The sequence below is a fragment of the Oncorhynchus masou genome, chromosome 4 (assembly GCF_036934945.1).
Source record: "Oncorhynchus masou masou isolate Uvic2021 chromosome 4, UVic_Omas_1.1, whole genome shotgun sequence".
Classification (NCBI taxonomy): domain Eukaryota; kingdom Metazoa; phylum Chordata; class Actinopteri; order Salmoniformes; family Salmonidae; genus Oncorhynchus; species Oncorhynchus masou.
The window spans coordinates 12,055,057-12,082,932 of record NC_088215.1 but is presented as its reverse complement, the minus strand read 5'-3'; the positions used below and the strand labels follow the sequence as shown (position 1 = coordinate 12,082,932).

At 45.6% G+C, this 27,876-nt stretch overlaps 1 protein-coding gene across 2 annotated transcripts; it reads left to right on the top strand.

The window, feature by feature from the left end:
- The first annotated feature begins 64 nt into the window (after nucleotides 1-64).
- On the top strand, nucleotides 65-27,455 carry LOC135523979 (myosin-9-like). 2 transcript variants are annotated; one of them, XM_064951045.1, is made up of 41 exons: nucleotides 65-260; nucleotides 7,409-7,740; nucleotides 8,008-8,164; nucleotides 8,266-8,293; nucleotides 8,439-8,532; nucleotides 9,016-9,033; nucleotides 10,949-11,041; nucleotides 11,170-11,233; nucleotides 11,660-11,758; nucleotides 12,090-12,233; nucleotides 12,368-12,463; nucleotides 12,762-13,033; nucleotides 13,259-13,432; nucleotides 13,734-13,907; nucleotides 14,115-14,229; nucleotides 14,541-14,734; nucleotides 14,900-15,021; nucleotides 15,141-15,210; nucleotides 15,296-15,456; nucleotides 15,619-15,727; nucleotides 15,851-15,982; nucleotides 16,718-16,924; nucleotides 17,173-17,310; nucleotides 17,562-17,685; nucleotides 17,860-18,031; nucleotides 18,343-18,555; nucleotides 18,710-18,854; nucleotides 19,163-19,369; nucleotides 19,800-19,904; nucleotides 19,998-20,150; nucleotides 20,449-20,697; nucleotides 21,026-21,238; nucleotides 21,497-21,709; nucleotides 21,851-22,012; nucleotides 23,491-23,619; nucleotides 23,721-23,809; nucleotides 23,929-24,052; nucleotides 24,328-24,536; nucleotides 24,734-24,842; nucleotides 25,536-25,708; nucleotides 26,085-27,455. In XM_064951045.1, exons 1-41 carry the CDS (start codon nucleotides 80-82, stop codon nucleotides 26,194-26,196), a joined length of 6,075 nt encoding a protein of 2,024 aa, XP_064807117.1. In that variant the 5' UTR covers nucleotides 65-79; the 3' UTR covers nucleotides 26,197-27,455. The 2 variants fall into 2 exon arrangements, with proteins under 2 accessions (XP_064807117.1, XP_064807126.1); XM_064951054.1 differs by lacking the exon at nucleotides 9,016-9,033.
- Nucleotides 27,456-27,876: the final 421 nt, after the last annotated feature.

Genomic DNA, 27,876 nt, shown 5'->3' with positions numbered 1-27,876 from the left:
CGAGTCTTGTCATGGACGCGGGTCGCAGTCAGACCCTTCTCACCTGTGAATGATAAAGTGGGCGGATCATAGTTTCGATATGTCCACCCTATTTCAGCCACGCCCGGCGCAGAGACAACAGAAAGCGAGATCATTGAGAAGGGAAGCATCTGCACTACGGTTTTTGGAGTTTGGTGTCGCGTGGAAGGAGTTGCCTTTGCATACACGGAAACCGATAGAGCAACCGAATTCACTCCGTAGTTCCGACAACCGAGCAGCAGGTACGTTTTTATTTTGTATCAAGGTTACCTGTCTGTCGATCCCTCTGTAATCCTCGTGGAATGAGATCTACTTGGAATATGTTAGTGCTTACTTCGAAGTCTGTTGCGGGAAGCTTTACTAGCGGCGACAGACAAGTAGGTTATTTTTATTAGTTCTGCGTTCATGTGCGCCTCGTCATTTTTATTGCGAATGTAGATCGAAAGGTGAGGCGTCAAGCAGCAACCGTACTCCTCGACGTCAAGGTGTCCTTTTAAATATCTGTCGTCACTGCTTCCGGTGTGAACGTGGTCGCTGGTAGTAAAGAGGGGACACTAGGACAGATTGAAAACTACATTGCTAGTTGATGGGCCTTAATATTGGTACTCTCTCTAGTCATTTCACATTAGTCCTGCCAAGCTTGCGCGGTGACAGTTTGAGTAAAGCTAACCTGGGTGGCAGAATCTGCAAGGCTACCTGTACAAACTATGATTATTTCCCCACGTCATGACCAGTAATTAACAAGGACAACACCCAGCCAGTGTTCCATCCTATGCTCTGCTGCCCAAACTTGTTGGCTATTCCAAACCACAGCCATCAACCCTGTAGTAGTGCACTTTTTACGTTGACACATTTACTGTTTTGCGGAAGCTACTCTGAAAACAGTTTACTAAGCTACCAATCGTTTCACACTGAAAGACGGCGAGCTACACCAAAGCTACCCGAAATTCACTCTAACTACAATTCGTCGTCTTGACATTTCCAAAAAAAATTCTGGGGATTTTTTAATATATTTTTGCCTAAGTGAGAATTAGGCAGGTCTGAAGTTGGAAAATATACATTTGCCTAATAAACGCATATTTAAATTACTATTGGACTAAATTGAGTTCAATGCGCTCCAACACTGCCAATTTGTATTATGTTTGCTTGTCTTGGTTGGAATTTGAGACCATGGGTTGGTGGGAGCACAAAATGCGTGCAGGCCTTGTTATGGATCTGCCCTAAGGATACAACATTCGCACACTCACATTCAAATGGTTATGCCACCTGAAATACTGGGTCTCGTGTTTTGAGTTGTTTCGTAAGGTGTGGCATTCAAATTGAGCCAAACCTGTATTCAGTTCAGGCCATTTGGCTGTCTGAGCTATGTAGCAGAATGCAATATTCCTGGTAGGAATCTAGTCTTCCTTGAGGACTAGACCATACACACCTTAAAATAGATTTATATGAATAGTACATGCATATCTGTTATGCAATCACATCAACAATCTTGCTTAGTTACTTCCCCAACCCACTTTTTCCCTAGATACTAAAGTTGTTAATGCAGGTACTAGGAGTGTCTGGCATTAACTAGATGAGAAGAGACCGTCAGGTCTCACACTACACGTAACATAGTAAATGTAAATCTGTGGCACTCAAATTAGTATGATATGTTATAGTTGTGTATGACGGAAGGTTACTTAAGGCAAAACATTAGGGTGGTTGGGCGGACGTGCGTATAAAGCGAATGTCTAGCAACCCAACGGTTGTGTTCAAATCTCATCACGGACAGCTTCAGCATTTTAAGCAACTTTCCGACTACTCTGCAACTACTTGGCATGTTGGCTAACCTTAACCCCTAACCCCAGCTGACGTTAGCCACCTAGCTAATGTTGCTGACGACAAATTGGAATTCATAACATATGAAATGGATACATACTAGAGGTCGACCGATTATTGGAGGACTAAAAAAAGCCAGTACCGATTAATCGGACTTATTTGTAATAATGACAATTACAACAATACTGAATGAAAACTTATTTTAACTTAATATAATACATCAATAAAAAATCAATTTAGCCTCAAATAAATAATGAAACATGTTCAATTTGGTTTAAATAATGCAAAAACAAAGTGTTAGAAGTAAAAGTGCAATATGTGCCATGTAAAAAAGCTAAAGTTTAAGTTCCTTGCTCAGAACATGAGAACATATGAAAGTTGGTGGTTCCTTTTAACATGAGACTTCAATATTCCAAGGTAAGAGGTTTTAGGTTGTATAGTATTTATAGGACTATTTCTCTCTACCATTTGTATTTCATATACCTTTGACTATTGGATGTTCTTATAGGCACTATATTATTGCCAGTGTAACAGTACAGCTTCTGTCCGTCTCCTCGCCCTTACCTGGGTTCGAACCAGGAACACAACGACGACAGCCACATTCGGAGCAGTGTTACCCATCGCTCCACAAATACCGCGGCCCTTACAGAGCAAGGGGAATAACTACTCCAAGTCTCAGAGCGAGTGATGTTTGAAACGCTATTAGCGTGCACCCCGCTAACTAGCTAGCCATTTCACATCGGTTACACCAGCCATTAGGCTGATAGCGCTGTTTATGACTTCAAGCCTGTGTTGCCGAAGAGCTGCTGGCAAAACGCACGAAAGTGCTGTTTGAATAAATGCTTACGAACCTGCTGCTGCCTACCATTGCTCAGTCAGACTGCTCTATCAAATCATAGACTTAATTATAACATAACACACAGAAATACAAGCCTTTGGTCATTAATATGATCAAATCGGGAAACTATCATTTCGAAAACAAAACGCTTATTATTTCAGTGAAATACATAACAGTTCGGTATTTTATCTAACAGGTGGCATCCCTAAGTCTAAAAATTATTGTTACATTGCACAACCTTCAATGTTATGTCATAATTACATAAAATTCTGGAAAGTTAGTTCTCAATGAGCCCGGCTGCCCAAACTGTGGCATATACCCTGACTCTGCGTGCAATGAATGCAAGGGAAGTGATACAATTTCACCTGATTAATATTGCCTGCTAACCTGGATTTGCAGGTTTAAAAATATGTACATCTGTGTATTAATTTTAAGGCATTGGTGTTTATGGTTAGGTACAGTCGTCCAACGATTGTGCTTTTTTTGCATATGTGCTTTTGTTAAATCATCTCCCAGCGTTGCATCGATTTATATGCAACGCAGGACACTAGATAACCTAGTAATATCATCAACCATGTGTAGTTAAAACTAGTGATTAGGATAGATTTTTTTATTTTATTAGAAGTTTAATGCTAGCTAGCAAATTACGTGAATGCCGTAGAAGCCAAGGTAACAGGCAGTCTCCTTGTGGAGTGCAACGAGAGGCAGGTGGTTATAGCATTGGACTAGTTAACCGTAAAATCTGAATCTGTCGTTCTTCACCAGAACAAGGCAGTTAACCCACTTCCTAGGCCGTCATTGAAAATAAGAATGCAGATTTTCGATTATGAAAGCTTGAAATCGGCCCTAAATAATCGGCCATTCCGATTAATCGGTTGACCTAATGCATACCATTTGAGATGTTACATCTACCCAAGAGTCAAGATTTTAAGTAGGGGTGCATTAAGCCTACCTGGAGTGCCAGATGGGTGGGCACTGTTGGGACCGTTCCAGTGTGCCATGCAATTAGGCCCAGATAGCATTTTGAAATCGTTCAAATACTGTTTAAAACCAGGTCTGAGGTCACCACTAGCCAATGTCCATCTCTGGACAGACCTGCCCTGCTGTCCTCAGCATCACGTTTCAATACCTCTACGCACTTGTCGTCTTGGCATCCATTCAATCCAGTCTTTAGCTTGGCTTCCCCCTGCCCTTTTAACAGACAGACACATGCCACCGCCATCTGCAGCAGCTTGAGCTGTAGGACTTTATTATGCTGTGTTAGTTTTGACACTGACGGCATAACCTAGGTAAATGATACTGGTTGGTAGCAGAGTTGGATGAGTTGCCTTACAGGATTTATAGCAGCCGTCAGGCCGCAAAGCATTGGCTGCTGGGCCGCCAAATCCCCCCCCACTAGTTTATAGGACTAGTTAGCGTTTTCTTACCTTCTCTTTTCAAGTACTTTTTAAATACAGATCTGGACCCAATGCATGGCAGTCTAATGGGGCAACTGCAAGAAGAACCATGCTGGGGTCCCTCGAGTGAATGGATAAGGAGTTATGTCTAGGGGGCAATTTCGCCACTCTTCAACCTCATTCATTAGCTTCAGCAACTTTTAAACTTTATATTTGTACCTTTTTCACATATGTGGACCTACACTGATATTGTGCTGGAGACGATGGAAATTAGGTTGAAAAGTGGTGTAAGTGCCCTTTAATTGACACGTCATTTGAGTTGGCAGGCCAGTCATGAGTTGAAAGGTGACTAGGAAATCCTTGGCAGTCACAGCCCACTGTACGGGCTTACGCTCTGATCCTCTAACACTGTATGACAATGGGTACCATCAATTGTAGATGTCATTAGGGTCCTTTTTTTAGACTGAAGTTAGGCAATAAGACCCTCAGGAAATGCATGTGTCAACACTGCAACACCATATCACGCAACTTCCTGTGGAAGTTGGCCCACAGTTAGCACTTTGTTGCTGAAAACCCACATTCGTGTGAAAGTCACATTCTCATGGTCGTCTTGTCTGCATTTCTTCATGTCTCCCATGAGAACCCATTCCTCCTATGTGTTTCAGATGAGGCTTATGTGCTTGAGATTAGCCTGATCCCAGATCTTTGTGCCAACTTCTTGTCACTCAATGTCACGTTTGGGCTGAGTGACAAGGAGTTGGCGAGACGGCACAAACAGATCTGGAATCAGGCTAGCATGCGTGGGTCATTATGAGTGGGAACAGTTCTGATTTTAAGCTGTGTCACTCTGGTTTAGTAGTCCACTCCTGCTGGCACATGTAGTGGACAGCCAACAGCATGGACACAGATCCTTGAGGTGATCCTCCTCCCCCTCTGTCTTTAATCAGAGCATCAGTCTGAGCCCATAATGAACTTAGACACCTGGATGTTATCGCTCTGTCCCTCGCTCTCGCTCTCATCCCTCTATCCCCCCCTTCTTATTGTCCCTGTTATTTCACACACTTTCTCCCCGATAGGGGGGACAGGGGTAAGAGAGACTCACTTTAGTGTCACCACCATACTTACTGACATAATCAACACGTGGTGATGCTTTGCAGGGAAGTGGGAGAGAACCTTGCAATATATGCTGATAGATCTGGACACAGCCTCATTAGCGATCAAACAGTATAAGGCAGCGTTTACACAGGCAGCCCAGTTCTGATATTTTTTTTTCCACTTATTGTTCTTTTGAACTGTCACCTAAGATCTTTTCACATCAGATCTAATTGGGCAAAAGACAAATTGGTGAGATCTGAATTATGCTGCCTGTGTAAATGCAGCCTAAGAGGTTTTAAAATTATAATGGTGGACAAGGCAATCCTGTACAGATGATGTAATCCTGACGATATTGATCTGACCTGGAATGGAATGAATGTTACCATGGAGGAAAAACTGGTTACTACTGGGCGTTGTAGTCCGTACTTGTAGCCTGAGGCCCATGAGCATGCGCACACACACCCTTAAGGGTCATGGCTAGAGACGCAAGCAGATGGAAATAGAAATTGACCTAGAATACCTGGGCCTGTTTTCATAAAGCGCCTCAGACGAGGAGTTCTGATCTAGGATCAGCCTTTTGGATCATAATGAGAAGATTTAGGACAGGTGGGACCTTATCCTAGATCAGCAATGGGGCTACTCTGTGAGACGCTTTATGAAATCAAGCCCTGTGATAGAAGGGGAAAGTATTAGGTTGTGGATCTCTCTGTGTCGTTGTCAATTTAACCTGAAGAGTGACTTTTCTCAGACATGGCATCTGTTCTTAAGGGTGTGGTCTGTGTGTGGATGAGTATAATGAAATGTCTGTCTAAACTTGCTCCAGACATTCCTCACTGGCTGTACTGTATTCTGTTCCCCTTCAAAGGAAGTCCTCATTTGTCTTCCTCTGACTAGTCCACCGCTAGTTACTTGTCCTTAAGACAATGTTATGTAATAACGTGACAGCTGGGGTGCATTCGTTATGGCACACCGTAGCAAAACATTTAGCAACAAAACAAAAAATCCAAGCGTTTCTTATTAGACAAGGGTCAGGTAGTCCCTTCATGTTTCATTCCATTTTCTTCTGTTTTTGTGATGAACATGATACTGGGAAAGCTATGTGGTGTTAAAGTACTCAACTGTCCAGTGTCCATTTTAAGACATTGTCAGCTTCATCGAGCATCAAGCAATAGTGGGAGTGTTTTTGTTTTGGGTAAGGAAGAAATATGAGAATGGGACCCTGGTTGGAAGATTGGATGTTCAGGTAAATGAAAGGGGGAGGTTAAAATGCACGTATGGCACAGTGGAGGGAGAGACAAGTGACCGTGTATGTAGGGAGCACCAGGTCAATGCCCAGAAGTTGTCTCTTCTTGTAGAGGGCAGCAGGAGTGCGAAAGACCAGCTTGTAAAGGCAAAAGGTCACAATAGAAAGGTGTCTCTCCCTGTGTTTGTGGGAATCCAATGACGTGTGCATGCACAATTCCTGATTGTCACAACCTATTTAGTCTGATCCAGTTTATGCTTGGCAAAGTCAGTCCATAACGCCTCTTACGTCCCATGAGAAAATCTACCGAGCTTACAGAGGATCATCCTCGTAATACATCCTCATAGTACAACCTCTAGCTTGCAGCCGTGTGTGAGCGTGTGCCCGGGGGGGGGGGGGCTCCTCTCGTACATGCCAAATATTCCAGAGAAGCACGTTTCATGTAACGCAGGTTTACTTCACGCATAGCAATGCATCTTCAGCAAACGGGAATCGCATGTTGTGTGTGTGTGTGTATATGACCTGAACCTTAATGGGTTGAGTGAATTATACGCTTAAACATTTCACTCAAACTTTGTCTCGGAGTTATTAGATCTACGGAACTCTACCTTTAGTCATTTTGCAACGGCCCGAACCGCACCTGTATACTGTTGAGTGCCCATCACTTTAAAGTAAGGCATTTCGACCAAAATAGTTTTGCTGGGCCGTAAACATCTTAGTTAGCTCTGCATTTTTCTCTGGGCTCCCTGTCCATCCTACAGAAGCAAATCAATTATCAGAAGCAAATCAATTATTGTACAGGGAGAAGCTGAACTCTATAGGGCCGGTCATGAGTTCAGGACAAACTCCTGGCTCAAACCATGATCGTCTCTTTTTCACCGTGTTTCCATGACTCGTCTTTTTCCTCTCCACTCTACAGCCACTGTTCTGGCTCACTTCCCTTTTCTCCAGCCTACCTCCTGGTGTGGTCTTCCCATTGTTATTGTCTTCGTCCTACAGCCGCCATGTCGGAAGCGGACAAGTTCCTCTACAGAGATGGTGGGAAGGTCGCCAACCCCCTAGACCAGGCCGACTGGGCCACCAAGAAGCTCGTATGGATCCCTTCGGAGACGCTGGGGTTCGTTGCCGGCTCCGTCAAGGAAGAGAAGGGAGAGGAGTGTGTGGTGGAGCTAGCCGACACAGGCAAGAAGGTGACGGTGAACAAGGACGATATCCAGAAGATGAACCCTCCCAAGTTCAGTAAGGTGGAGGACATGGCCGAGCTCACGTGTTTGAATGAGGCCTCAGTGCTGCACAACCTCAAGGACCGCTACTACTCTGGCCTCATCTACGTGAGTTGTTTTGCATGTTTCATATGCACATATTTACATAAATATGCATGTGTACATGCGTTTAAAATGACACATGTATACAGTAATACTCTTGCCCAGAGAAATGTACATTTCTGATAAATTCACATTTGCCCTCTGGACAACAGGTGATTTTTGTAGCGGCATATTATTCACGGTCGTCTTTTGCCATATTGTGAGACATTCGGGTCAGAATCTTGGTACAGATGGTTACTATTGCCTGTGTGCTGAGTCCCTTGTATCTTTCAGACGTACTCTGGCCTCTTCTGTGTGGTGATAAACCCCTACAAGTACCTGCCCATCTACTCCGAGAACATCATAGAGATGTACAAGGGCAAGAAGAGACACGAGATGCCCCCTCACATCTACGCCATCACAGACACCGCTTACAGGAGTATGATGCAGGGTGAGAGAATGTGATGACACACACACACACACACACACACACACCTGTGCCCCCCCCCCCACACACATACACTCACATGTATTTTCTGTCTTCTATTTCAGATCGTGAAGATCAGTCCATCCTCTGCACGTAAGCTTTGTCTCTGCTCAAAATCTTCCCCGTGTTTTATTTGTGCGTTTTTTTTTTTTTGCCGTCTGTTCTCGTCTTCAATCAGCAACTCCTGTAATCTCTCCCTCCCCCTCTCATTTCTATCTAATTTCTCTCTTTCCTACAGAGGAGAATCAGGAGCTGGGAAGACTGAGAACACCAAGAAAGTGATCCAGTATCTGGCACACGTTGCCTCTTCCTTTAAGTCGAAGAAAGACCAGGTCAGTACCAGCCCTCCGTTTCACCTCCCCACTCCCCCTCTCCCTACGCCTCCATTCTCTGTCCTCTGCAGTTGTCCTCTTCTGCTGCTCATGTTCTCACCCCCCTGTACTTATTCCCTGAGTCAGGGTAGTTCCATATTCTTAACATTGCTGTTTCAGGCCCGGACCTGCCTGCCTCGCCTCCCTGCAGTCACCAGGGCCCGTATTCATAAAGTGCCTGAGGGAGTGCTGATCTAGGACCAGTTTTTGCATTTTAGCTCTCTATATGAGTGAAATTACATGGACGGGGTGACCTGATCCTTGATCAGCACTGTCTTTATGAGTAGGGGCCCATTTGCTGACTGGGGGATTGTATTCAACAATCCATTGACATGGAGTCATTAGTCCCTTCCAGTTGGGTGACAGTTTGTTTTGGAACTGTATGGCAAGTATTTGTGTTAAACTCTCGCTCTCTTTCTCTCCACCCATCATTCCCATCTCTAGGGTGCAGCATTAGCACATGTGAGTTAATGGCCATCTCGCCAGTGCGGTTTCCCTTCATGTACATGCATGTTCTACTAACTACAGTCTGTCTGCAAGCTGTGTAATGTACAGGTGAAATGATGTATTTGAGGCGTGGTGAAGGATCCTTGTGTTATATCGTAAGCCTAACTAACACCTTTAGAGATTTCGGCCTGAAAGAGGACTGCATGGTATTTCAAATGACTGCACAGTAAAGCAGATCAAGTAACAATGCTTCGGACTGTTTACACAGGTTGCCCACTTCTGATCTGCATTTCTTTTCTTCTCACTAATTGTTCAAAAGACCAATCGGATCTGAAAAATATCTGATATGTGTTGGGTCAGATCAGAATTGTCCGCTGTGTAAACGCAGCCCTAGAATCAAATTTAAGCTGTGTGTAGCTAGCAGGTGTTTAGCCATCAGTAAAGTGCTTATGAGTCAGGCCACTAGTAGTAAAGGGGTGACCCAATATCATGTTTGTCTGGCCTTTGTCCACCTCATCTGGTTGGTCTTAGAACAGGGGGGTCATCAACAAAAGTTGATTTATGTTTTGGTCTTACACGCCTGTGTGCTGTCTTGGGATCTCAGCGACGGTCTTGAATTCTCTCGCATGATTTTTAAGGGCTTATCTTTTGTTTTCGTTGTCTTGTGGACAGGAGTGTGTGCTGCTTGTACTTGGGCAACCGGTCTGGTGTCACAATGTGGAACATTTAACATGAATGTGGGGGTTTATTAGGAAATTATAGCTTCCCTGGGGTCATGCTTTCTTGGTTTGTATCATAATGGTAGCATATCCTGCTGTTTACTGCTTACAGCCATGCACACCTGCTAATTTATATATGTCTATGATGAACACTGATATAAGGCAATATTCACTCGGTGGCCAGTTTTGGGTACACTACCCTGTTCACGAAAATGGCTTGCTCCTACAGTGAGTCACCAGGCCGTTTCTTGCTTTAGGAAGCAGGTAGACAGGCATCGAGGCATTCATTTACTTTTTGATTGAATGCTAGAAAGGGCAAAACGAGTGACCTAAGCGACTGTGGTATGGTTGTCAGTGCCAAGCGCCCCGGTTCCAGTATCTCAAACGTCTGGGCTTTCACTCTGGGTTTACAGAAAATGGTGCGACGAACTAAAAACATCCAGATAGTGGCCGTCCTGTGGGTGAACACAGCTTGTTAATGAGAGAGGTCGAAGGTGAATGGCAAGAATAGTGCAAGCTAACATTAGGGCCACAAACGGCCAAATAATGTCGCAGAATAGCATTTCAGAATGCACAACTCCTCTATCATTGTCGTGGGTGGGCTATTGCAGCAGACGACCACACAGTTCCACTCCCATCAGTGGCACGCAATCACGTGGGAAAACATTGCCTGGTCCAATGAATCCCGATTCCTGTTGCGTCATGCTGATGGCAGAATCCAGATTTGGCGTGGGAAGCATGAGCCGATGGCCCCATCCTGCCTGGTGTCAACAGTGCAGGCTGGAGGTAGAATGGTGCGGGGAAGATTTTCTTAGCACAAGCTAGGTGCCTTGATACTAATTGAGCAACATTTTGAACATCACAATTTGTAGAATCCATGCCCCGAAGAATTCTGGCTGTTCCGGAGGCAAAGGGGTCCAACCTGGTACAAGATGGGTGTACCTAATGAACTGGCTACTAGTTTACGCGTGTGCATGTGCATAACATGGCTGCAGTTCCACGACTAACACATGGAGTCAATCGGGTGCTCCCAATGCTTCTCGCAAAGATTAAATGCAACGCTTGCAGCAATGAATTAAGTAGTTGCAGCATTTTACTGCATAAATGCTCATGTTGAGTCGTCCTGCCTTCCGTCTGCCATAATGACAACATTTGCTGTGTGTGTGAGTATTTGTAAGTGAATATACTGCATGTATATGATTTGTCACCAGGGGGAGCTAGAGAAACAACTTCTGCAGGCTAACCCCATCCTGGAGGCCTTTGGAAACGGCAAGACGGTCAAGAATGACAACTCCTCCAGATTCGTAAGCACTTTGAAAAACTTTTTTTTTATGTCTTCGCAATTGTGTTGTTAATGACAAGAGACCAGTATTGACTGTAACTAGATCCAGTGACACCACCACCACCACCTGTTTACTCTCGCTCTTGCTAGGGGAAGTTCATCCGGATCAACTTTGACGTCAATGGATACATTGTGGGAGCCAACATTGAAACTTGTATCCTTTCAATCAATGCGTCTTCATAGTACTAGAAGTGTGTGTGTGTGTGTGTGTGTGCCTTCAAGCTATAATAATTAGTTGAAAAAGCTGAGGGATGGGCCTGGATAAATAAACACACTCAAATTCCAGAGCGATGGATGCAAGGACTGCCCATCCAGGATGGCAACGTTTTTAGTTTTAGCCATGTCTCAGAACCCAAAATATAAGCTGGTTTGACTCCAATGTTTGTAAACAAATGTTACGCTGTATGGCTAAGCTCATGAGGCATTTTAAGTTATTCAAGTATCAATGGGTACATATTAGTTTTATACGTCCAAAAATTGATGTAGCAACTAAGGATTGTCGCTTTAACATAAAATATTTCATAACTTATTGGTTGTCTATGGTGGTTTATTTATTTGTCTTGACGAACCATGTTGCCAGATCTGCTGGAGAAGTCCAGAGCCATCCGGCAGGCTAAGGATGAAAGGGCCTTCCATGTCTTCTATTACATGCTCACGGGAGCTGGGGACAAAATGCGCTGTGAGTGAGCAACACACTCATCTTTAACCTATGTCATTTTTTTTTTTTTTTTTAGCAGAAACTCATCCAAAGTGACTTAAAGGAACAATTTAGGGTTAAGTTCCTTGCTCAAGGACACATTGAACCAACGACCTTTCGGTTACTGGGCCAACGCTCTTAACCGCTAGGCTACATGCCAACCATTATTATAATGATGGTTAGACTGTAAAGTCTTTTAATTTTATTAAAAATAATATCCAGTAACTTTACTTAAAGCCTGCAGGTATAATGCTTTAACTTGTAATAACTAAAGCATTTATAAGACATAAATGTGTTCTGTCTCTCTAACCAGCTGAGCTGTGTCTGGAGGACTACAACAACTATCGCTTCCTGACCCACGGGAACGTGACCATCCCTGGTCAGCAGGACCGTGACCTGTTTGTGGAGACCATGGACGCCTTCAACATCATGAGCATCCCAGAGGAGGAGCGGATAGGTACGCTAACTCACCCCTGTCACGCCTGATTCTTGGCCTGTAATACTAAAATGTTCAAGTAGCTTTTCACAGATCAATGCAATTTATGTAAATAACTGGTAAATTGTGATTTAATTGGTCTTGTTCTCCATCAGGTCTTCTGAAGACTGTGTCTGCCGTTCTCCAGCTGGGGAACATGAGCTTCAAGAAGGAGCGCAACTCTGACCAGGCCTCCATGCCTGACGACACAGGTACTTTACATGTTTCACTAATAATTTCTGGTGTTCCCCCAGGACTGGTACTAGGTTCATTAAAAACAAAAACAAAATAGTCCAGCACTAACTTGCCTGTTTCTACTAATCAAGAGCTCCCTGATATAATTGAATCAGGTATTAGTGCTGGGTTGGAACAAGTGTGTACCCTTTACTCCAACTTGGGTTCTTAATTAGACTTTGTCTCCTGCAACCCTCCTTCATGGCTTCTACAATCCCTTACCTAATCCATTCATCCAGCACCACCCACTCACCCACCCCTTTCTCTCTCCCTCAGCGGCCCAGAAAGTGTGCCACCTGCTGGGCATGAACGTGACCGACTTCACCCGGGCCATCCTGTCCCCCAGGATCAAGGTGGGCAGGGACTACGTTCAGAAGGCCCAGACCCAGGAGCAGGCTGAGTTTGCAGTGGAGGCCCTGGCCAAGGCCTCCTACGAGAGGATGTTCCGCTGGCTGGTGATGAGGATCAACAAGGCCCTGGACAAAACCAAGAGACAGGGAGCCTCCTTCATCGGCATCCTGGACATCGCTGGCTTCGAGATCTTTGAGGTGAGCCGAAGGTCGTGGGAAAGGTGTTTGTTGGTCATTGAAAAGAAAACAATGGCTTGGTGTGAGTGGTCAATTTGTTTTCAAAATGTATCTTCATCTCTATTTAGATGGTGCGTAGACATCTCTACTGCTTTTTCTCGTTAAACATTTCATTTCTGAGTTCCCACCAAAAAGGTCTGTCGAATGAATGTGTACCTTCTGTCTTTTCCCCTCTTTCTCCTGTAGCTGAACTCGTTTGAGCAGCTGTGCATCAACTACACCAACGAGAAGCTTCAGCAGCTGTTCAACCACACCATGTTCGTCCTGGAGCAGGAAGAGTACCAGAGAGAGGGCATCGAGTGGAGTTTCATCGACTTCGGCCTGGACCTGCAGCCTTGTATCGACCTCATCGAGAAGCATGTTAGTATATTGCCATGACCTCTTCTCAAATGGACCTGAGGCTTATGTGATTTGTTCTGTTCCAAATTACACACGTTGTCTTTGGACCACATAAACAGCAATCCATCCTTTGGTTTCGTTTACCTGGCTCCTGTCACCAAATGCAAACTTGAGCATTTTTCACCAAAACCAATGCAAGTCAATATCCCCTGAAGTTGGCTTTTTTTATGTCCTGCACAACCCAACATGCACTGAATTAGTGTTTCCACAAGTAGCTGATTATTATTTTCTTTCCCCCCTAAACCTTTCCTTCTGTTCCTAGGCCAGTCCTCCTGGTGTGCTGGCTCTGCTGGATGAAGAGTGCTGGTTCCCCAAGGCCACCGACAAGAGCTTTGTGGAGAAGGTGGTTCAGGAGCAGGGCAACAACCCCAAATTTCAGAAGCCCAAGAAACTCAAGGACTCTGCTGACTTCTGCATCATCCACTATGCAGGAAAAGTCAGTTTACCACTCGTGGCGAATCTATCAATCACTAATTGGGTGGCAAAATTTGGTACTTTATGAATGTTTTCAGAAATCCTACAACTGGGATTTCTGAAAAACCAGGGAATTTTGCCAGAATTGAGCTTTAACCTGAGCAAATTGGTAAAACCACAACTTGACAGGTCCGCCATGTGATCACAATGGTTCCTCCCCCCTCCCCAGGTGGACTACAAGGCAGATGAGTGGCTGATGAAGAACATGGACCCCCTGAATGACAACGTGGCCTCGCTGCTCAACCAGTCCACTGACAAGTTTGTGTCGGAGCTCTGGAGAGACGGCAAGTCTCGAGATACCGAGAGCTGACGAGAGTCCGAGGGGAGGACGGCTCATAATGATGGTTATCAAATGCATGATAACCATTTATTATGAGCCGTCCCCTCAGCAGCCTCCACAGGGCTAGAAAGTAACTGGGTTGGGCTGTAGACTCTAATAGTGTGTCACTTACTGTTGGTACATAGAACTGCAGCAACCTTTCTGTGTGTTTGAACTGTGGAAGTACACGGTGCAAGAAAATCACTGCAGGAAAGATGAGTTGAGTTTTCTCTATGATCCTGTTCCTCCTTTTCATTCTCCCTTTCTCTCTCTCAGTGGACCGTATTGTGGGCCTGGACAAAGTTGCTGGGATGTCTGAAGGGGGGATACACGGGGCCACGAAGATCCGTAAGGGCATGTTCCGCACCGTGGGCCAGCTCTACAAGGAGCAGCTGTCCAACCTCATGACCACTCTCAGGAACACCAACCCCAACTTTGTCCGCTGCATCATCCCCAACCACGAGAAGAAGGTATGGTGTCCAGTCATCAAATCTTCCATTGCTCAATGAGTGATTTGACTATAAACTTCAATAATAAATATATGCTAAATATGAGGCACAGGCAGTTGGTCTTTGCTTCAGCACATGTACTATAAAAATATTTAAAATCCTGACACTTCACTTCATCACTGTCAGGCTGGTAAGCTGGAGCCCCATCTGGTTCTGGACCAGCTGAGGTGTAATGGAGTCCTGGAGGGGATCCGTATCTGCAGACAAGGCTTCCCCAACCGCATCGTCTTCCAGGAGTTCAGACAGAGGTAACCACGGAAACATGTCTTTGTGGTCATTTCCTTCCTGTTTATCAGCTTCACTGAGCAGACTAGCCTGTTATTGCTTATCAGTGTCTAATCTTCTTAAACTTCTCCTGTTTTCCCAGATATGAGATCCTCACTCCCAACGCCATTCCCAAGGGATTCATGGACGGCAAACAAGCCTGTGTGCTCATGGTAAGAGGCGTCAGACCAAACCATCGTTCACCAGTCTTCCAATGTCAATCCCAAATGTCATCCTCTCTCTCCTTCCTCTTCCCAGATCAAGGCCCTGGAGCTGGATTCCAACCTGTTCCGGATTGGCCAGAGTAAGGTGTTTTTCCGGGCTGGAGTCTTGGCCCACCTGGAGGAGGAGAGGGACATTAAGATCACTGACATCATCATCAGCTTCCAGTCCTGGTGTCGTGGATACGTGGCCCGCAAGTAAGGAACTCGTCATTTAGAGCAGTAACTAGCAGGCTACTTATGATGTTTGGCTCATGGTTTTATACTGTGTATTAGTTGGTGTGTGTGAGCGCGCTACATACACATACTCCAATAACATCATGGAGGTTGAGGTTCTCTTTTTTTTTTTTCTGTCTCCAGAGCCTTCACGAAGAGACAGCAGCAGCTGACTGCTATGAAGGTGATCCAGAGGAACTGTGCTGCCTACCTCAAACTCAGGAACTGGCAGTGGTGGCGACTCTTCACCAAGGTACACGCACTGTTGCAAATCCATACGGGAGCATCCTAATATCAGTGTTGCAGACCTCATCCCCCTACTCCTCAGCTACCTGCATTGTCCTGAGTCCCCGTCCTCTTCCCCCTACTCCCCCAGGTGAAGCCTCTGCTGCAGGTGACCAGGCAGGAGGAGGAGATGCAGGCTAGGGAGGATGAGCTGGAGAAGACTAAGGCGAGGCAGCAACAGACTGAGGAGCAGCTGCAGGAGTTCGAGGCCAAGCAGCAACAGGTATGGAGTGTCCCTTCTAGCAATTCTATTTCTATGGATTGGACTGAGCCCCAATGTAAGGTAATGACCACTAACATTGAGTGGCTGCCAACACACTGACTAAACTCCAGCCACTTTAATAATGGAAATTGATGTAAAATATCACTAGCCACTTTAAACAATGTTACTTAATATGTTTACATACCCTACATCACTCATCTCATATATGTATATACTGTACTCAATACCATCTACTGCATCTTTTCTATGCCGTTCTGTACCATCACTCATTCATATCTTTATATACATATTATTTATCCCTTTACACTTGTGTGTGTATAAGGTAGTAGTTGTGGAATTATTAGGTTACTCGTTGGTTATTACTGCATTGGAACTAGAAGCACAAGCATTTCGCTACACTCGCATTAACATCTGCTAACCATGTGTATGTGACATACATTTTTGATTTGACTGGTCCACTCAGAATGATTATGAATTGGTGTTTCAATATGACTTGTAGGGGTGGTTTCCCAGACAGACTAGTCCTGGACTCAAGGGTTTAACTGAGATGCTCCTTTTGAGTTTTCTTTTTAGTCCAAGGCTGAATATGTCCAGGAACTCACCCCTTGTGTCTTATACATTGTCGGTGGATGGAGAGAGTAACTTTCATACTGTTTAACACCATAGTATCATAAACCAACCAGCATTTCAGCCTTGCATCAATGCCCTGTTTATAACGCCTCCCCCCACCACCAGCTGAATGCAGAGAAGCTCGCCCTGCAGGAGCAGCTACAGGCGGAGACGGAGCTGTGTGCCGAGGCGGAGGAGATGCGCTCCAAGCTGGCCACCAGGAAGCAGGAGCTGGAGGATATCCTTCACGACTTGGAGTCCAGAGTGGAGGAGGAAGAGGAGAGGGTCACCCAGCTACAGACCGAGCGGAAGAAGATGCAGACCAACATTACGGTAGATTTAAAAAATATATATTTATTGTGGACTAACTTTCCCTTGTGGTCCAAACCTGTCAGTCACATGTAAATAGTAAGATATTACCTTTATTTCTCCTATTAAATTGCCTTTGCAAATTGTCAATTTTCACTTCATTTTCCCTTCCATTTCACCTTCAAAGGGTGTGGCACTTAATGAACTTGGAGGGGAAGGGAGTGATGTCAGGAATTGAGGTTAAAACATTCCATCTCTCGCACTCTCTGTAGGACCTGGAGCAGCAGCTGGATGAGGAGGAGGCAGCCAGGCAGAAGCTGCAGCTGGAGAAGATGACCACCGATGCCAAGCTGAAGAAGATCGAGGAGAATGTCATGGTGCTGGATGACCAGAACAACAAACTCAATAAGGTTTGTAATACGAGTTGATGCTTTAACTCTTCAGATGGCTGGAAGAATAAAATAATCACTTGGGCAGTAATTCTTTCCAGCAATAAAGCAAGTAATCACAGACCAATTTTTAAGAGAAAATTACTGTTTGGCATTCAGGGACTAGGTGGCTGTCTTTGAATGTAATATCCGGTTGTGCTCTTGTGGTTCAGACATTGTGTAACCTTCTGGGATTGTTTGTGTGACCGTGTGTGGGATTATTTGTTTTGCAGGAGAAGAAGCTGTTGGAGGAACGTATCTCCGAGTTCACCACCAACCTGACTGAGGAGGAGGAGAAGTCCAAGAGCCTGCAGAAACTCAAGAACAAGCACGAGGCCATGATCACTGACCTGGAGGGTAGGTGGACCATAGAATTTATGTCAGTGTCGGTCTATGTTTGAGATTAACCACATTTCCTTGTCTTTTATCCTTCGTCTGTACTGATCTGAAAAGTGCTTTCACCGGCAATCTGAGACCCGGACAGACCACTTTAAATTATTGAGACAACCCTTGTTTCCCATCCCTCACCAGACCGGCTGAGGAAGGAGGAGAAGAGTCGTCAAGAGCTGGAAAAGAACCGCAGGAAGCTGGAGGGAGACTCCACGGAGCTGAATGACCAGATGGCTGACCTGCAGGCCCAGATAGCTGAGCTCCGAGCCCAGCTGGCCAAGAAGGAGGAGGAGCTAATGGCTGCTCTGGCCAGGTGAGTGAAAGGGAAACGCATGATTGGAGAAAGGGCCTAAATTCTATTTCTGTGTTTTTGACATTTTTCGAAATGATTCATTACAGGCCGCATGTATGAAGAAAAACGCAGGCCACATTCAATTGGATTGCGGCCCACTTTTGGTTGGCCTGAACGAGATTTTACTTTCCATTGAACGAGTTTGATCTGCTGTTAGGATCTCATTGAGCCCATACAGTAAAACCAAAGTCTACAAAATATTATTGTATGACTTTAATTTCAATGCTTTACACTCTAACACCCATCCTCCTTCGCTCCCCACCACCCTCCAGGATAGAGGAGGAGGCCGCGGCCAAGAACACAGCCCAGAAGAAGATCCGGGAGCTGGAGGCCCAGCTTTCTGAGCTGCAGGAGGACCTGGAGCTGGAAAGGGCTGCGAGGGCCAAGGCTGAGAAACACCGCAGGGACCTGGGAGAGGAACTGGAGGCTCTGAAGACTGAGCTGGAGGACACACTGGACTCTACTGCAACACAGCAGGAGCTCAGGTACTGGGAGCACACACACACACACACACACACAGTTGGTGAAGGACAGCAAGATGGTGGTTTGCTATGCGTAAATGTTAAGTTTTAGTAATAGACAATTACCCATTTGAAGACCTATGGTGCTATTCCCCTCTTTCTCCTCCATCCTGTTCAGAACCAAGCGTGAGACTGAGGTGACCCAGCTCAAGAAGGTTTTGGAGGACGAGGCCAAGGTGCACGAGCTGCAGGTGGCCGACATGAGGCACAAACACAACCAGGCCTTCGACGAGCTCAACGAACAGCTGGAGCAGGCCAAGAGGGTGAGGACTCACTTAAACTGGGTTATACTGTTCATGTGTAGGGATTATGGGTAGTCATCTTTTTTTTGGGGGGGGGCATATGGTTCTCCTTCATGACCGTGTGAATGGTGGAATCTATATTTACCTGAAGGTTGACCGGTCAGCCCGTAACATTCAACATTTTACTGTAATAGTTTGTATTTCATATTGAAGTCTTCATCTGTGTGTGTACAACATGAGCTTTCTCTGAAGTTAAACATGCTGTACATTATAGTATTTCGGTAGAGAACCGTCTATGTAACCTCCTGCCCACGTGTCTGCTTGTTCAGAACAAGGCATCAGTGGAGAAAGCCAAGCAGGCTATGGAAAGCGAACATAATGAGCTGGCCATCGAGCTGAAGACCCTGACCCAGGGGAGGAATGAGTCAGAGCAGCGCAGGAAGAAGGCAGAGTCCCAGGTCCAGGAACTGCAGATCAAACACACTGAGAGCGAGAGGCAAAGGAAGGAGCTGGCTGAGAAGGTGGCCAAGATGCAGGTAGGTGTGGACTGGCTCTTGGCTGTAGCTGATGGGGAATGGTAAGAGGGTGGATGAATGGGGATTTCAAAGTATTATTATGTTGGGTTGGTGGATGGCTAGATGAACGTTATACAACTTTATTTGTCACATGCACCGAATACAACCGGTGTAGACCTTAGAGTGAAATGCTTACTTACGAGCCCTTAACTCAATTTCTTGAACTTCATTGTTAAGAAAATATTTACTAAATAAATTAAAGCAGTAGAGGCTATATGCGGGGCTACAGGTTAGTCGAGGTAATTTGTACATGTTGGTAGGGGTGACGGGACTGCATAGATAAACGGCAAGTAGCAGCAGTGTAAAAACAAGGGGGATGATAGTGAGTGTTTGTATATTAGGGATAATGGATTGATGTGGCCTAAATCCTCCTCCTGTGTCTTGTCTCTAGTCTGAGCTGGACAACGTCAACAGCGTGTTGAGTGTGGTGGAGGGCAAGTCCATCAAGGCAACTAAAGACTGTTCCACTGTGGAGTCTCAACTGCAGGATGTACAGGTACGGTCACACACGCCCATGTTGTGCTGTTTATAAATGGCCACACACACACACTGTAACCATTCTTTCCCTCCTGTTTGTCCTCTTTTGTAGGCGCTGCTCCAGGAGGAAACGCGTCAGAAGCTCTCCTTCACCACTCGTCTGCGTCAGATGGAGGATGACCACAACAGCCTGAGGGAGACGCTGGAGGAAGAGGAGCAGAGCAAGAAGAACACGGAGAAGCAGCTCTACACCCTCCAAGCGCAGGTTTCTAGCACCTTCCTGTCCCTCGACCTCCATAATACTATCCAGTTTTGTTCCCCCTATTGTGCATGTATTACACACCTCACTGAATGCTTACAGAAGTCTTTCTATATTTTCTCAATCAAATCCCCTGCTTGAACTATGCCACCTTGTACGCTCGGACATACAGGCCATGAGGTCTGAGGCACTTCATGTATTTTACATATTGACACGACCTTGATGCTTTAGCGTGACCAATCAGCTCTTCGTGTCATGTGCATCTCTTCCTTTTACCTCTCTACCAAACTTCTCTTACCCTCAGCTGACGGAGATGAAGAAGAAGATGGAGCTGGAGACTCAGTCCCTGGAGGGGGCGGAGGAGAACAAGAAACGGATGCAGAGGGAGCTGGAGGGCGTGGTCCAACAGCTGGAGGAGAAGGCATCGGCCTACGACAAGCTGGACAAGACCAAGACCCGTCTGCAGCAGGAACTAGATGACATGATGGTGGACCAGGACAACCTCAGGCAGACTGTGTCCAACCTGGAGAAGAAGCAGAAGAAGTTTGACCAGGTGAAAGGGTTGATGGGTGATTAATGGCATAGAGGTTCTATAGCAGAGGTGGGCAGTGAGCACCTCTGGTCCTGGATGGCCAAAGACTGGAACCACTGCAGCCCTCAAGGACTAGATAACCCTGTTTTAGAGGCTTATTTGCTAGATTGACTCACTGGCCCATGACAAGCGATTCATAAAATGAACCTGTAATTATTGATCTATGCATCATATGATTTATTGATCAATCATTTCAGGTTCAAATTTGCTTTGAGCACTATATCAAAACAAAATTTTGATTTGACTCCACTGTCTTACTGAAATACCTTCTCGCCTGTCCTGATAACAGATGTTGACTGAGGAGAAGACCATCTCCAGCCGGAATGCTGAGGAGAGGGACCGGGCTGAGGCAGAGGCCAGGGAGAAGGAAACGCGGGCCCTGACTCTGACCCGCGAGCTGGAGACTATTAAGGACCTGAAGGGTGAACTGGACCGGGCCAACAAGGTCCTCAAGGCAGAGATGGAGGACCTGGTCTCATCGAAGGACGACGTTGGTAAAAGTGTAAGTCTGTAACTCACAGATGTTGTAGAACTCTCTAGAAGGATAGTGGAACTATTGATAGTGGGTGACTCAAGTTCTCGCTTCATTGCGTCCTGTCTTCTAGACTCTTAAAAATGCAAGCCCAGTCCGACCTTCTCCAATGTGTTTTGCTAAGGTGGCAAATCGGGAGGATTTGAGGATAGTTTGAAACTTTTCCAAACGCCGCAAAATGTGAATGCACCAAACTTCCTCATTCATCCTTTCTGTCTCTTGGTGCAGGTCCACGAGCTGGAGAAAGCAAAGCGGGCCATGGATCAACAGCTGGAGGAGATGCGCGTGCAACTGGAGGAGCTGGAGGATGAGCTGCAGACCACGGAGGACGCCAAGCTGCGTCTGGAGGTCAACATGCAGGCCATGAAGGCCCAGGCCGACAGGGACCTGCAGGCCAGAGACGAGCAGGGCGAAGAGAGGAGGAAGCAGCTGGTCAAACAGGTATTGGGGTTGTGTTCATTACATACCAATTGGAAGAAAAGTCTGAAACCGGAAGAGACTACTTATCCAATAAGAAATACTCATAAAAAACAACAACCTTGAACCTACTAAATACAACCTTGGATCTGTGATGTTCCCCAGGTGCGTGAGATGGAGACTGAGCTGGAGGATGAGCGCCGGCAGAAAGCCCTGGCCACGGCTGCTAAGAAGAAGCTGGAGGCGGACCTGGGAGAGCTAGAGGCAGGCATCGGCATGGCCAACAAGGGCCGTGACGAGGCCCTCAAACAGCTGAAGAAACTGCAGGTAATAGAGGCACGCACACAGGCGGGCAGTGAGTTGAGGTACTCTGCTTTCACTGGCATTTCCAGGATTGTCCGCTAGTGTTGCTGCATGTAGGATTTTTTTTTGTTGTAATTTACATGCCGTTTCAATCAATTAAAAGGTGTTGGCTTGGCAATTGCTAGACCTGGGTCTGAGTCTCGGTCTGCGCTACCCCCTGATTCTTTTTCCACTTCAACTGGTGGACGTCCCAAGGATTCCAGATAGCAAGGACTGTTGAACAGACGTGTTTTCTCCACTTGGTGGGTGTGGCAGGGGTATGGCGTGATGACTGACGTATTTAAAGGGCAGCGGCCATGCTTAGTATTCCACAACCCAACCCCCTTTGTCAACTTGTCATTCAGAACAGCACTTTGTTTAATTGACATTCCACTTTGTTTCGTACTGAATGCAGCCCGAGCGGCATTTCTCAAGGAGAGTTGAGGTATGCCCAGTTTGTAAAGTTACACATATTCAGAAGTGCTGATGAGAAAAGAAAAAAGCGATAGGGAGGAGGATTTGTGGGTGGGCCCTAGAGGAAACCATTATTTGCCTGAACTAGATGGTGGTTCCCAGAAAATGGTTCTTGTCTCTAGCTGAGACCACCTGGGCAGAGATATGCCTTTTGCAGGTTGAGAGATTCACGTGTCTATTTAAAGTTGTGGTTCCTCAGCAGACTGACCGTGAGCTTGGTTAGGTGTCAGATGTAGCTGACAATTTTCTCACTAAACTGTGAAGGAGACTGTTCCCAGTTGTGATGCTTGTGAAAATCCGCTGGAAGACCTGATCTGGGTTTTGCGGGGTGACGCTGCTGTTTTTTTTGAGGAGAATCGGGAGCTTAAACAGAATTTGGAAGGGCCAGATCCACTGGTTTTGTCACTTGCGGTTGAACGTTCCTGTCACATGGAGGCCTAGTGCGTCTCCTGTTAAGGTGGAGGAAAGTGAAGATGTGGCTCGCGGTTTCCCTCCAGTGAGCACTCTGGGCTGAGCAAAGAGGTGTTGGGGAACGCGGTTGTTCCTAGTGAGTTTTCTGAAGTTGGTTAATGTTCACTTGTCCCTGGTGGTTGCTCCAAGTCTCATCGGCGCTTGCATATCAGATGGCGCTTGTGACATAGGCCTAGTTAATGGAGTTGGTCTCAGTTTAGAACCAGAGGGGTTACAGCTGGTCCCTTGAACAAACCATGTTAGACTTTTGGCAGGAAGTAATTACCTGAGTGCAGAGCAGTGTGTTTTGGTTTTAACTTCTTTAGAGTGGCTTGATCTCGCACACACGGTAACCTTCTCTATGCACCACAAGTGAGCTGAAGACGTGTTTAACAGCTGCTAGAAGGTTTACACCGACACAAACACAGTTCACGACTCACTATAAATGAGGCAGTGTGCAGTCTTTTTCGGTAGAGCGACACCAAGCCCTACAGTCTGATACTTGACTCAGTCCTTTGGGGTTCTCTCCTCCTATACAGGCCCTGTTGAAAGATCAGATGAGGGAGCTGGAGGATCTGCGTCTCTCCAGGGAAGAGGCCCTCAACATGGCCAAGGAGCACGAAAAGAAGCTCAAGGCAATAGAGGCTGACACCATCCGTCTCCAGGAGGTATGCCCCATCTGTCTGCAGGTCTCCTTCGCTCGCTGTCTCCACCCCCACTGTCCATGTTCTTATGCTCCTCATGACGGACTCCTCTCAATCTTCCATAGGAGTTGGCGTCTGCTGAGCGAGTCAAGAAACAGGCCCAGACAGAGAGGGACGAACTGCAGGACGAGCTCACCGGCCACAACGCTAAGAAGTACGGCTCACACCTCCCTAGAAACACTGAAATTGCATTAAATTTGCATGGAATTTGCCATGTCTGTGGTGGTGGCCTTCTTCCCAACCAAAATGTATCTCTCACCCCCTCGCACTCAGTTCCCTGACGGTGGATGAGAAGAGGAGGCTGGATACTCGTATCGCTAAGCTAGAGGAGGAATTGGAGGAGGAGCAGTTGAACACAGAGATGGTCAATGACCGCTTGAGGAGAAATATGCTGCAGGTAATGAACTGATGGCAAAGCTGAGGAGCTGCACCGAGAAAGTATTTCAATTTATCTGGGTTAGTCACAAGGGAAAGGGAGAAGAGGGAGTCTGGTTGAAGAATAATTGAAGTCTGTTTATGTAGTGTTTCAACCTGAATCGTTGGAGCTCTATTTATAGTAGAGGTACTCAATTGAGACAAATGCACCATGTTTAAAGTTATGGGCCGGCCACGACATTGTCCAGTTCATCTCGATGCATAGTCTTTTCCATACCTCTACACACTCTGCCCTAGACCGACCAGCTGGTCACGGAGTTGACAGCGGAGCGCAGTACCGCCCAGCGCCTGGAGGGGACCCAGGCCCAGCTGGACCGGCAGAACAAGGAGCTGAAGCTCAAGCTGCAGGAGCTGGAGGAGACTGTGAAGTCGAGGTACAAGGCCTCTATCGCTGCCCTGGAGGCCAAGATACTGCAGCTGGAGGAGCAACTGGACTTGGAGTCCAAGTAAGTAAAAACCATTGGCTCGGTCTCCCTTGGTCCTTCCTCACGTCCTCTCTCCTTGCTTCCTTCTCAATGTATTGTAGGAGAGGATCCAAGGTCCCTCCCCTTTGACCTCCTATGAATTTTGAGAAGCAGGTTAGGAGAAAATGCCCCGTTACATGAGTCATGTCTTGACTTTGTTTGTATTTTTCTGTTCTAAGGGAGCGTCAGCAATCGTCCAGGCTGGTCAGGCGCGCTGAGAAGAAGCTGAAGGAGGTGCTGCTGCAGGTGGAGGACGAGAGGCGCAACACGGAGCAGTACAAAGCAGAGGTGGGTCCTCTCTGCATAGAAGTAGATCAGTTACCCCTTTATCAGTAGCACCATGGGTGTATATCAGTGGAGGCTGCTGAATTGCTAGAATGGAGTGAATGGCATCAAACCCATATGTTTGTATTTGATACCGTTCTGCCTCAGCCATTACTATGAGCCTGTCCTCTCCGATTAAGGTGCTACCAACCTCCTGTGGTGTGGGTGTGTTTATAGTCCCAGGTGTAATGTGGCCAGACAAGAGATGACTGATGCAGATTGTATAGTTTCTATGTATTGTAAAGGTCTGGGGTGGTCATTAGTCAGATTGGTTTCCTACAGAAACATTTGTTTTCCTACAGTAAATGTTTCTGTTGGAAAACAATCTGACGTAAAGGGAGAGGGGCCTAACTATTTGTTCTGTAAACTCTTTTGTTACAAAATGTTTTCTGTTTGGAGTGAACGGTTTCTGTTACAAAACAAACGTTTTGCAACAGACTAAACATTTTCCAATGGAAACCGACGAATGAATATACCCCAGATAATCTGTACAGACCTGTCCTGAATCTGTGCTGATATCTGGAAAACAACCAGAAACCACATGCTGTATAGATGCAGCCCCTGAACCACCTTGCACAGTTACTGTATAGCGTCCATAGATGAAGGATACATAGATTTGCAGCCACTGATCGAACGTCCTCTGCCTGTACTCCACAGGCGGAAAAGGCGAACAACCGCACACGTCAGCTAAAGCGTCAGCTGGAGGAGGCAGAGGAGGAAGTGACACGGGCCAACGCCAACCGCAGGAAGCTGCAGAGGGAGCTTGAGGATGCCACTGAGTCGCAAGACGCCGTGACCCGAGAGGTCAGCACCCTGAAGAGCAAGCTCCGGTATGGTCGTCCCTCCAACCTATATTCATTAGTGAAGTGTTGCACGAGGTTTAGTTAGAAATGGACTGTGTGGAGTGGGGTTTCCTAAACTCGGTCCTGTGGCCCACCCTGGGTGCACGTTTTCGTTTTTGCCCCAGGTGTAGAGTATGCATGTCAGGTAGAATAGGGGATTGTGTTGGATCTATTTGTAACATTTCTTTTGGCAATATTCTTAACTCACGACTAATGGTGTTTTTGGCACCTTACAGAAATACAATGCGTTACTGGGCCCGACATTGAACAAGCATAAAAGGATCTCAATGTATTACTTTAAGTAATTGCACAGTCATAAATCCTGTTACCAAATATCTCTGTGGTTGATTTTTACTCTTTGCAGGCGTGGGGACTTGCCTTTAAACATGCGCCGTGTCATGAATCGCACAGGCATGGGGGATAGTGATGAGGAGATGGATCTGCCCAGCGACGCATCCAAGCCTATACCCGAATGAGATGAACGTGACAGGAGAGCAGCCAAATTTTACAGGGACCATACTGGAAATGCAACATCTCTCATAGATTTAAATGGTGCATTCTATAGCTGACTGCTCATTCAGCCTTGCGATCATACAAACATTTCTATACCAAGATTTATACTATTCTCTTCAGTGTCCATTTTTGACAATCTGTTTTGTTCAGGTAGATCTGAGATCGTTCTCCTGGATTTACTAATTCACATTTGAAATCTGTACAACTCATTTTGTGCATGTGTGCAAAACAAATCTGTGGCCAAATTTATATATTTTGTTATGAATGTGACTTTAAAAAAAATATATATAAAAAAAGAGTAGCTTTCCAAATATGACATTCTAGATCTGTTTTTGTACTCTGCCATCTTCAATATTATACAACGTATATTATTCAGACATGGTTTAGCAGCTTAAATTGTTAGTGTGGCTAGAATGCACCACAATATCCACTGCAACCTTTTTTTCCCCCCTGGAACTTGTCATACTGTTTCTGCTGTGCACATATGGATTTTCTTTTATGAATGCAGTAATTTAATATGGTTTATTAGTGGGGGGGGGGGGTTTCACTGCTACTTTCTGCACGTACAGCTATACTTCTCTATTAATCCACATATTGTAGTACTTGCATCACGTTAGGACATGAGGTTTGCACAGTTATTACATCTACTGATAGCCTGCACTTGATATGTAACGGTCACACTGGAGTAAAGTTTGTGCATGCACTGAGAATAACTACAGCCTTAACACCTAAAATCATATTATGCTGAAGTGGTGGGGGGGGGGGGTCTTTTACAATAGTAATTGGTGTCTTGAAAATGACTGCTTTGAGTTGATCCATGTGCTCTGCTAAATGGGGAAAATGGTGGTGGGTTAGATGGCACACTGTTCTTTGCACATGGGTGGCTGTGAATTCTACTTCATATCTAAGACTAGATACTCTTAATCTAGCTCTGTCACTTTCAGTTGCTCTTATTGCACTTTCACATATTTTAATTATTGAGCGCTTTTAGATATTCTGCAAGATATAGTGGGGGATGGCTGCTTTTGAAATTTTCACTCAAGGTTTAATGAATTGTAACTGAGGGGTATTGACTTATTTCAGAGTATTTTGTTTTTTATCAGATGCTGTTTCAATAAAGTTATATTTTAAATGGAAATGACTGCAATATTTGTAACCCTGAAATGAATAGTGATGCAGTGAATGATACTCTCACTAACGGAATAAACAGTTTTAACCTCTACGCGATCGGTGTTCTTCCTGCGGAACGGTTGCGCTAATGTGATTAGCATTTAAGTAAAAAGAACATTTACCTTGTTAATCTAACTGCACTGTCCAATTTACAGTAGCTAGTAGTGAAAGAATACCATGCTATTGGGGGGGGAATATGATCCTTTAACCCTCCTGTTGTACGTTAAATGTTTAGTTCTGTGTTCCCGGTCCAATGTCCAAGGACTCTCCTCACCAGTGTCATGACCAAAGACATCAAGAGCCTCATACAGTATACCATTTGGTCATTGTGCTGCCACAGAATTAATTGTGACCAAGAAAAGAGCTGCAAGAGAAGTTCTATATATTATTGAAACAGTGTTGTGATTATGAGAATGCAAACAGGTGTGGTTCCCATGGAGGAAATTGAATATTGGGGAAAAGTTCCTGTGGGG

What these genes read in the sequence shown, in the direction of transcription:
- LOC135523979 (XM_064951045.1), top strand. Translation starts at nt 80, where the DNA reads ATGTCCACCCTATTTCAGCCACGCCCGGCGCAGAGACAACAGAAAGCG. An exon ending in TCGACCTCATCGAGAAGCAT is followed by an intron (nt 13,433 to 13,733) that starts GTTAGTATATTG and finishes TTCTGTTCCTAG; the next exon opens with GCCAGTCCTCCTGGTGTGCT. An exon ending in ACCCTGAAGAGCAAGCTCCG is followed by an intron (nt 25,709 to 26,084) that starts GTATGGTCGTCC and finishes TACTCTTTGCAG; the next exon opens with GCGTGGGGACTTGCCTTTAA.